Here is a 10,946-nt window from a genome sequence, read left to right on the forward strand (position 1 = left end):
GTGGTTACGCATTACGCGAAAATACGTGCTATGGGACTTCACCCTCACACAGAACCATAATAAGCTCCCTGGGAGTCGATTGTGTATCTCGAAACGAAGTGAAAATTACAAAAGTGAGCAAATTTACCAAGCATTGACCAATGAAGTTACAAATATACTAGTAAATTTGCTCATTTTTGTTATTTTCACTCCGTTTTAAGTACACATTCGATCCTCTGATGTGCAATGGGCTTTAAAAAGTGCAAAAGTGTAAAGAGTGTAATAACTCCTGCACACAGAACGCGGCAACGCTTGCCGCGTCCTGTGGGCAGAAGCCATAAGTAAAGGTGCCAATACATGGGAGCGTTCCAGCGTCGAGTGTTAAAGCGTTAGCCAATCAATGTATCAGGTTCCAGAAGTATACTTGTAGTTCTTGCGGAAAGTAGCACGTTGATTAGCTACCGCTTTAACGCTCGACGTTCGATGCTTCCATGTAAAGACATCTTAACGTGAGCAAAATGTCTTGTAAAGGTTCCTCTTTCTGCCGTTGGCTGCGCGATCATTCTTAGTTGATGAACATGAGCGTGACGCAGTCTATGGCCGTCATTTGGCGCGCAGCGACGGTCGTGTCGAGAAGCATTCTTTTGAAAAGTAACGACGCAAGTGCCGGGATCACTCGTTGTATCTTGATGTGTCTTCCTCACGTTTCGACGAAGAAGTGCTCTAGGATGCAGTGAGAAAGCGAGGCTGAAGGAATATGGCGGAGTATTTCGAGGAGACGCTCGCATCCGCGATGGAGTTGGACATGTAAGTAAACTCATTTTGATACTTATTTCTCCCATGGAATGATGCTGCCATGTATCATGATATGCTGGACGACCTCCCACACACGTTCGTAAATATAAATAGACGCGCATTCTGTCGTTGAACCTGCATCGTACGTTAATAAACGTATATACGTTAATAAACATATTGTCAATAGAAATAAAGAGTATACATTACGAATCGTCGTGAACATTCGTGAATGTTAGATATACGATTATAAATCTCCCAACCATACCATATATATACATATATATACATGCAGGCACCTTTTGTTTTTATGCTGTTTGAACACATTGGTTCTGTATTTTGTTGATGTCAACGAGTTTATTGTTGTTTTCGGATCATTGTGTCATTTTCTTGTTTACTTTGGTACGAAAAATATCACTTTTTGTTGCTATGTATAAAGATAAAGGTATTGTCGGAAGTGACTTTATCAACAGAGTGTCGAATACCTTTTTAGTAATAACTACGCGTTTCAGATATTTCCTCCGTCAATGTCACGACGAATAGGGCGCTCTATTAATAGATTTCATGAAATAAAAGTGCGTCGTATACAAGCTTGTGTTAGTTCCCAGACAGCACAAATATCCAAAATCAAGTTATAAGATGTCTTTAGAACGTCTTTAAGACATCTTTAAGACAATATCTTATAAACTTGTCTTAAAGATGTTTTAAAGACTTCTTATGACTTGATTTTGGACATTGTGTTGGTTTTGTGTGTTGCATGTATAAATTTTCTTGCTGATATTCGTATATATATTTTATTTGATAAATTTCCACAATTTCTTCTTTGTGATTGAAACATTGGAAAATAATGTATAATGAAATAATTGTAATCTCCCGGTTTTATTTAGCGGTTTAATTGCATGCTTTTTAACACAATAACAACATAATACAAACTAACATTATTCTAAATGAATAAACACCTAGAGGACAATATAATTTTTTTCTAAAAACAAAAATAAAAAGCACAAAGCAGAATTGAGAATGTAAATGACATCGCGAGGTACATTATTATATCACATATTTTCGCAATACATATTCCACAATAAATCGCATATTTATGCACTAACGCAAATAGTTATCTTTCTCCGCGGTTAAAGGTCATCTCTTGCACGTATCGCAGTAACTGTCAATTTAGTTCGTTACATTAATTTGGAGCACAAACAATATTTTTGCTCGATTATATAGCGAGAAAAACATCTAAAGAAATATTGAGCATGCGCGACAAACTTAACTCACGTTCTTTCATAAAATTCGATACAGAACATATCTCCTAAATTTAGTAATTTAACGTTCTTACTCTGAGCAAATCGTCGCGGTGCTAATCGATCGATTGAGAAGCGCTGAATCGCCGATCAACGTTTAATTCTTTTCGTGTTTTTGCCATTCTCCGTGTTTCTCGTTTCTGCCTCTGTCATTCACCGCCAGCCTGACCTCCGTATCTCCTCTCTGCATCTCCTCTCTTCTTCACTCTTCTTCACGTTTCTCCCCTTTTACCAATATATACGCACATTGCCTTCATGTTGTCCCTTTTTCCTTTTCGTTCTTTGATCCGGCCATATAGCGTGTTAAGTATGACGCGAACTGATTTACACGTCCGTTGATAGAGTGAGCAAAGCAGCAAAATATTCGGAAGACGCATACTTTTTCGCAAATGTTAGGAATCTTTGTTTACCTATCGATTTAAAGCAAAATATACCAAATATATATAATTGTATATAAAATGTAACTATATATGTGTGTGTATATATAGTATACAGGGTGATTCATATTCAAGTTCACAAAAGATGAAAAGAAAAAAAAAAGTTAAAAAATTCACATTACATATATCCTAAGATTTACAACTTCATAATCGTAATCTACGTGTTAAATACTTTAGAGAAATTCGTGACAATCAAAGTAATTTGTATATCAAAATTTGAATTAATCCATAGATTTTAACTGAAAAAATTGATTGAGATTTCCAAGTTATTTAAAGGAATTAGAAAACAAGTGAAATTTTTATTTTTTAATTTCAAAGTTCTATAAATTGATAACAATAAGTCTTAGAGCATATATTAGTATGAACTTCTTTCATCTTTCTCTTTTACTTTTTTTATGACCAATCACTTCTCTTTCGATCTAATAATTTGTGTTATTAAATTTGTGTTATTAATTTGTGTTATTAAATAAACCTGTGTGGTCTCAATGACGTTCTTTCAATTATAACTTAAATTTTTCTCTCATTGTGTATGTGTCCAAGCACACATTCGTGTTATTTCAAATCTTATCTGCACCCTCGCATTCTGACTTAAAGCCGCACCTACTTTTGATAAAAAGTAGGTATTTAGAGATAAGCGAAAAATGAACTTTAAGGTTGTTGGAAGATGAAAACATCGATATAGATATGGAATTAACCGATAAAAAGAACCCTTTTCCTAAACCGGAACTGGAGCAGGCGTCATTATTGACGTCCTCTGTGCGTTCAGACCGCGCTCCGGCGAGCACAGTGCGCATCCCTTGCATCTCGGCTCCTCTTTGCCCCGTCCCTCCCACCCTTCTATTTCTGTGCGACTCGTGTTGCCGTCTGTCGTCAGTAGTCTTCGGTGCGTCGTGCGATACACAGGGATCGTATCCAAGAACAGGACGTGATTCCGCGCTGCGTCAGAGCATTTATCTCTCAAATAAACAAACTAAACCCGACACGGGTTGTGCGCGCGCGACGACTTGCATTCACAGCGACGAGGCCGCATTTTGCGCTTGCTCGGTTCGCGAAACGTCGTCGTCCGGAGACAACGGAGCTCGTAGTGGACGAGAAAGAGACTGACTGTACCCTTCTCAGAAGGGCTACGTAACAAAAAGCTAAAAATCGACGGATTATCCCGAAACATCGTGATAAGTGCACTGCTGTTATCAACGATATAGCCTTGTTATGTAAATTAGCGTAAATCGTTCGAATTAACGTTGAGATTAGCGCGAACGCTGCTGCGCTACGCTGCTAGGAGATCACGAGAGACTCGCTTGTGAACTCGTTGAGCGATCTCGACTCGATGAGCCACGAGATTCGATAACGACCATAGAATTATCTGACGCGCGTCATCTTCAGCGAGAGTTATCTCCATTGATCGGTCCAGCTGCGGAGACGCATGGTACGTTCGCGCTAACGCCGCCCTCGCCTCGAAACCAGAGGAACAATCCCGGACGTTCTCTCTCCTCAAGCTCTTTGACCCCAACGCAGTTCGCGGGCCATGTCGCGTCGTCCAGGTCGCAAAGACGTGAGTGCACCTTCGAGGATAACAATCATCGTTCGCGAGGACCTGATCGCATTCGCGCAATATCGTGCTCCCGTGTAAAACTGTCACATGTGCACGTGTACACGTGTGCTTAATGAGACATAGAGAGGCTGATATCGCCGACACTGCGGGACTTTATAACGTGAAAAGACAAACTGCATTTTCCGCATTTATCGAGCTATACACGCTTTGTTTTTATCGCGTTTCCTGGACTTTTCAAGGCAGGGACACCGTGTTTGTAGTGTTAACGAGCAAAGGAATTTCCAAGGAGTTTGAACGGATGTCACGTGTCGTTGCTCCGCGATAGTCGCTGAGAGAGAGAGATAATTACCGCAAAATGCTACTGGGTAGTTACCAGTACGTCAGTCAGTACCAAAATGTGTCATCTTCGTCAAAGGAAATCGGCGCTTGCAGCAGTGCTTATAGAAGTCCCTTTCGAACGTGAGTACCGTGTATGACTTGGTTGAGCGTCAGTTACTTGAACCCTTAGTCATAGTTAGTAAGGAAGGGTGGGAAGTATGTTTATTTATAAAGTAAATAAATATAGAATAACTTTTTATTCTTCTGAAACTATCGACTTTTTATAGCTTAACGAGCTTGTCTCTTTAACTAAAAAATTACTTTTTGAAACGACTATGTTTGCCGTTTGATATGTTGCGATAAGTCGTCAAAGGCCCGTATTTTCGGCATTCAAAACAATGAATGTGTAACTTCCGCTTTAAAAGAGTTAATGCTAACGCGAAAGGTTAATGAAATCTCGCTTGCCTTTTTTAAAGTGTTCTCGTGTATTCAATCGCGTATTCTTTGTCGAGCGTGTACGCGGAAGATATTTAGCATAGGCGTCTATTATAATATATTTTCATGGTCTTAATATAAAAATTAATAGTCTATCATGCATCGAACTCGTTAATTTAAACGAGATAAATGGGACGTATTTCCAAAAATAATTAATATTTCTATAATATAGCTATGCACAGTTATTATCGCATGGAAGAATTTGATATATTTCAAATACACAGTGTGACGATTCTTTCCTAAATTAAAGCGAGAATATTTCAATAGCTTGTGTCGCTTAACGCATATATACAAGATGCATTGATTTGTTTATTTATGCATTCATCAAACATTGCTTGAGTATTTCGCAATGACCCGAGAAGAGACACCTTCCGCCACGTTGCATAATGAATAAATAATAATAAATTATATAGTTATTCATACATAGACACACAACGGAAACACTATTTAATATTACATAAAGATCATTTTATCATTTTATGTCTTTATATTCTCAATATTTCTGCCAATTAAGAATGTATTCGTGTAAAATATTGTGTATGTAACAATGTGTGATTTACATTTATACAACAATATTTTCAGAGATGCATACAAGATAATATCTCAGTCACGATTATCGTACGAAAATGATATCGAGTTACATAATTTTGAATCAAATGTAAATTCAGTATCATCAATTATAATGTTAAACAATGTTCTTTGTGATTTTGCCTTCTATAAGAGACAGAGAGAATCCTCGCGCTAAAAATTATTCATTTGAGACGCATCGTAAAATTGAACAAAGTATTCCTTTTCTCGTCGAATATCTGCAGTGAATATTCGCATCTGCAAATGCGCAACGAGAACATGACGATAACGAGACTGTCGTTAAAAGTTACAAGATTAATAGGCAGCTAATTATTGAACTGTTCAGTCAATTCGTTTAACAGACCGTTAATTGAGGAAACTTCGCACGCCGGACACTACGTAATAGCTTCATATATCGTAACTTAGTGTAAATATTTGAATTATCTCATTTAGAGAAATATTGTTTAGCTCATTGATTGCGGGGTAAACATTTCGATATTGCGGCGAAACGTAAAGAATAATTATCGGTGTTGCTAACTATACAAACGAGTAAAAAATTCCAAGATATAATGCAATCATAAACCAATAAAAAAATCCTAAATTATAAACATCGTCTCATTACAATAAAATTACCGCGTCCTAATTGAAATGATTAGCTGATATTAATCGACATTAGCCACAACGATTGTGAACACTGTCAAAAATTTTACATCTTTTGTTTTTGTTTCGTTATTATATTTTTTCTATGTATTTTTCAGTGCATGTAAAGTCCCTTTTTCTTGCGATTTAAAGGAGTTAACGGACTGAAAGTTCGATTGGCTCAATACATTTTTGATAGTACACTATTTATAGCGGCTATTAAAAGTTGAAGCGCGTGCATGTTTTGGTCCATGCGGCTGCTGCTGCATCCAACCTATATAACCAGTATTGATTACTTACTACATCCACCATCTTGCCAGATGATGGCAATTGGCGCGCCCTTTTCATCGTTTGCTTATAATGCTGCATGCAAGCAATGTTTGCGTCTGAACTTTATTTCTCATTCAAACGAGGAAAACTTATTATATAAATATATAATAACTATATGTTATTATATATTTTTTTTATTTAATTCTCGATTGCAATTTTTGCTTTTATTTTGAATATACGATTTATATTATTGATTTATCCTAAATTTGCACCTAAAAACACTTAAATTCCATCTTGAAAAAGAAAATTTTAGCGGAAATGTCTGGACAATTGGAAAATTTCTTTTCTCTCTTATCATTTCCGAGACACCCCGAATCCATAAAGTTGAATTAGCCATATTACGCGTGTCACGGGTACACAAATGAATCACGTTTCACCACATAACGTGTAATTACGTTTCACGCTGAAGCACCTCGCGTTTTAACGCCGCATTATCGCATCATATGCGTCTCGAGCTCGTCTTTGCGGCCCTTTCAACGTCGCCCGACACGCGTATCTCAGGCCGACGTAAGATTCTGAGAAGTCCGTATCCGGATTCGTTAAGTCTGGAAGTAAGGGTAGTGCTTAATATAACGGTAGCGGGTGCATAGGGGCATAAAGCCGAAAACTCGCGTGTTTCTTGCATTTGCAATTCGAGCTCGTCGAAGAGGATTCAATTATTCGATTTTAAAAATTGCTTTCAATTATGTCGAAGCATACTGAGAAAAAAAATAATTGGAATAACTATAATCTTACTATATTTTATAGTTCGTTTTGGCCTCAAACATATATTTATAGTTCATCTAAACATGAGGATATAGTAGAATGAACACAGACTTATAGTCACCATTTTATTACTCTATATATATGGTAAAGCACCTTTTGGGAATATAGTTACATGTACCTATATTTGCCAAATATTCCAATTGTATTGACTATATAAAATAGTTAATTTCTCTTAATTCAATATTTGCTACCTTACTATATTTTTTATTTCAAATAATTATAATTCTTGGTAAAAATTTTACACGGGTCAGTTATACTATGCTTATATTGTAAATATAATGGTAACAAATATTATGGTAATATTTACTATAAAAATTATATTCCTATAATTTTATAATCTTATAATCTTATAATTATATAACTATAATCTTTTTACTATGTCATTATAGTTCCAAATATCATACATTTTTCTCTCAGTGCAGCATTGAGAATTCAATCACTCTAGAATTAATTGAGAACTTTGGGCATGAAATTACATACGGAAAATATTTTGGAATTAATTAAAAATCTGCGACTATTTTTTATGATGATTAAAAATTAAAAAGTTCCCGCGAGTTAAATAGATACGAATAGATGACACGTTGAACTTTTTAGATAGATTGTTCAATACATTTTATTCGGAGCATTGTTTTAAATCTGGAATTCAGTTACGAATATATTCGATATTAATAATATCGAAACGTGAAAAAATATAAAAGAGTAATCTCTCCGGCACAATTCTTACTAAAGGAATATTTTTTTCTTTAAAGAATTTGAGAAAAGCATGTTGACAATTCTTAGACATTCACTTTTGTCGAGCTCCCATTGGTGAACGATTCATTATCTTTTTATTCGTTCAACGATAAGAAAGATACAAAGTGTTATTTCGAGCCTGGCACTCGCCACACAGTCGGTGCTTTATTTTGCCGAAGAATTCGACAACGGATCAAAATAAAAGTCAACTAGATTTTTAGGCGCGCATAGTTTGGACATTACGTCGCCCGATAGCATCGTATTTTCTTCTACCCGCGCTGCCGTATGTTATTCGACGATAAACTGTTGTCGTACACCGTATCCGTTAGTCACAATCATATCGTGTTGGACGCGAAATAATTCTTGTGGACATTTTCGCGCAGAAAATCAGTAGTACGAGCGCAATGTGCTAAGAATCACGAGCGACACGTTAGACACGAGTGTTGTATTCGCATATGTTTTCGGATTCTCCGTTATGCAACGACAATATATAAAATTGTAGGATTATCTTCCTTATGTCTACCACATGTCTTCTAATTATAACCGAAGATTGTACACGGCTGCGATGACTCCGCGAACACCCGGTGTACTTTTCCATACGTGCGATACAAAACATCTTCTCTCGATATTATTGCGTTCAACTCGCGCGAAAGCCTCCCCGATATAATAATGTGGCAGTCTCTAGATATTGCATAAATAATTTATGAAAAAGAGAACCATCCGCGCATATAATAATTAACGCGACGATAATAATTAAGTATTAATTATTAAAACTATTATATGCTAATTCGGTTGATTATAATACGTTATTGATCGTAGCAGTCGTTCTGGTCTACTTTGTATTCATGCGATATTCTTAGGGAAAGTGCGCGACTTTCGAGACGTCCCCTATAAATCCTTGCGCCTTGGTCCTTAATAATACTCTGTCCAGCGCGTTTTGTCGTCACTGCATATTATGAGCGCGTATTTTCTCTTATAATGTCGTCTTCACCATGAAACACGATACTCCACGCGCGCGCGGATTCCACGCGTTATGATTCGCGAACGTTTTCCATGGCATATCTATTTCTAGCTTGCGAGATCCGTTAGATACTATCCGCGAAAGAATTCTGTGTTCCTGGATCTGCATTCGGTATACTCAAGGAACTGATTAATTTTCCTTGCAAGGTCGAGGCAGTACTAGGAATCAACGGGCACTGCTCGATTATCTCAAATATTGCGTGAGCAACGGTTTATCTCTAACGAGTTTTCTTAATTTCTTTACTTTACCCGTTCGCATCCGTACTATACCGCTGGTATCTTTAAAAGATTTCACGCGAGGTAAACCAAGTTAATATATATGGAAAAAATAACTTCGTTAGTGTAACTGAATTTTCTGTTACTTGGGACTAAATGAAAAACTCGGTTGTATAGGAACAGAAAGATTCTATAAGAGGTTCTTATTCAGCCAATTTTGTTTTCAGTTATTTCAACCGAATTTTAATGTAGCTGAATGTTGCGACGAATATTTTCAGTAACAGATATATTATTTCTCGTCATTGAGTTTTTCATCTGGTCTCCATTCAAAAATTTTAATTCGGTTATCCGAATTAAAATTTTTCTTCTGTGCAAAGATTATTCAAAGTTATAGCAAATATTTAATTATGATAAAACGTTTGATCACCAAATCTCGGTCAATTGAATAATCTTTTTTATGCTTTTAATTAAAATAATGTCGGTTTTTAATAATAATCTATTCAGAAAAGCTAATTTACTTATTAATTTATTAATAAAAATTGTGATTTTTATTCAAAAAAGGGATTTATATTAATTAATCTTAATTATGATTCATTAATACAAAACCAACAGTAAATTTTGAATTTCTGTAAAATGTATACATCCCCACACATTAGTGAAAGGATTAAGTATAACGTTTAATTCATATAATGATAATCCCACGTGAGCTTTTATTAGTTTCTATTGATTTCCTAAATTAATAATAAGCGATTTGTTAGAAAGAAAGGCAGCATCCCAGATATTCTTCCCGGAGATCGCGTTCGCTCCCATCAAATCGTAGCTCGTTGAAAACGCGATGCGTAACTCTCGACCAGTAGCGAAGTAGCATAAAAGATAAGGTGCAGATTAATTACTCATTCCGCGTGACACCGGGTTGCGTGGCGTAGCATGGCGGAGGAACCGGAATAGGATTTACGTGAAATCTAAATAAAACCTTACTGGAAATCCTGCAGTTCCTTGTCGTCCGAGGGCCGTTGCTAGACGGCTCGGGCGCGGCGACTGTTAATATGCCCGCGTAGCGACCGCTTTACGTCCCCTTAAACCGCACTGGTAACGACTTCCGAGCAGAGAGCCATGGACCCGGATGGAATATAGGTTCCACATAAACGATTAATTTCACACAACGGGCCCCTTTTTGCGATCGTCGGAAAAACAGATCGGTTATGCGGGTATCTTTAACACGTTAGTTGTCATAGGGGTCACCAGTGCACATACATTATATGCATTATATGTACAAATGTGTACATATAATAAATTAAATATATATATATATATATATATATATTATATGTGTACATATAATAAATTAAATATATATATATATATATATATAATGGGAATGTATGATAACAAAATAAAAACTCTTTTTTCACAAAAAAACAAAAAATTTTAATGCTGACTCAGCATTAGAGGAGGTGCTCTATGTGATTGCCATTCACTCTCACGCATGTTTCAGCCCTACGTCTTAAAGAATCACGCACTCTTTCAAATCACGCACTCTAACTTCATTTCTCTTTCCTGATATTTGACTAATGACTAATAAGAAATGACAAAGAGCTCAAATAACAAAATAGCTTGTATCTTAGAAGATATTAGTCTTAGGACCCATGTTAATTAGAACTTTTCTTCTTGTTTTGATCAATACTACCTGCTATCAAAATATGTGACCCTTTTTTTCAACATCCTGTATATATATATATATATATATATATATATATATATATATATATATATATATATATATATATATATATATATATATAT

At 36.0% G+C, this 10,946-nt stretch overlaps 1 protein-coding gene across 4 annotated transcripts in view; it reads left to right on the top strand.

Annotated features, from left to right (window-relative positions):
• Positions 1-570: 570 nt before the first annotated feature.
• Positions 571-10,946, top strand: part of LOC116845479 (centrosomin) — a 32,022-nt gene continuing 21,646 nt past the window's right edge. For 3 of the 4 annotated variants that reach the window (XM_032818209.1, XM_032818215.1, XM_032818213.1), the window contains exon 1: positions 3,394-4,520. In XM_032818209.1, the coding sequence (XP_032674100.1) occupies positions 4,417-4,520 (104 nt within the window). In that variant the 5' untranslated portion in view covers positions 3,394-4,416. Of the gene's footprint in view, positions 787-3,393; positions 4,521-10,946 lie in introns of those variants that run through there. The other variant, XM_032818211.1, reaches the window with a different exon arrangement.

The sequence above is a fragment of the Odontomachus brunneus genome, unplaced genomic scaffold (assembly GCF_010583005.1).
Source record: "Odontomachus brunneus isolate Ranch 3 - 2012 unplaced genomic scaffold, Obru_v1 Obru_scaffold_052, whole genome shotgun sequence".
NCBI classification, from domain to species: Eukaryota; Metazoa; Arthropoda; class Insecta; order Hymenoptera; family Formicidae; genus Odontomachus; species Odontomachus brunneus.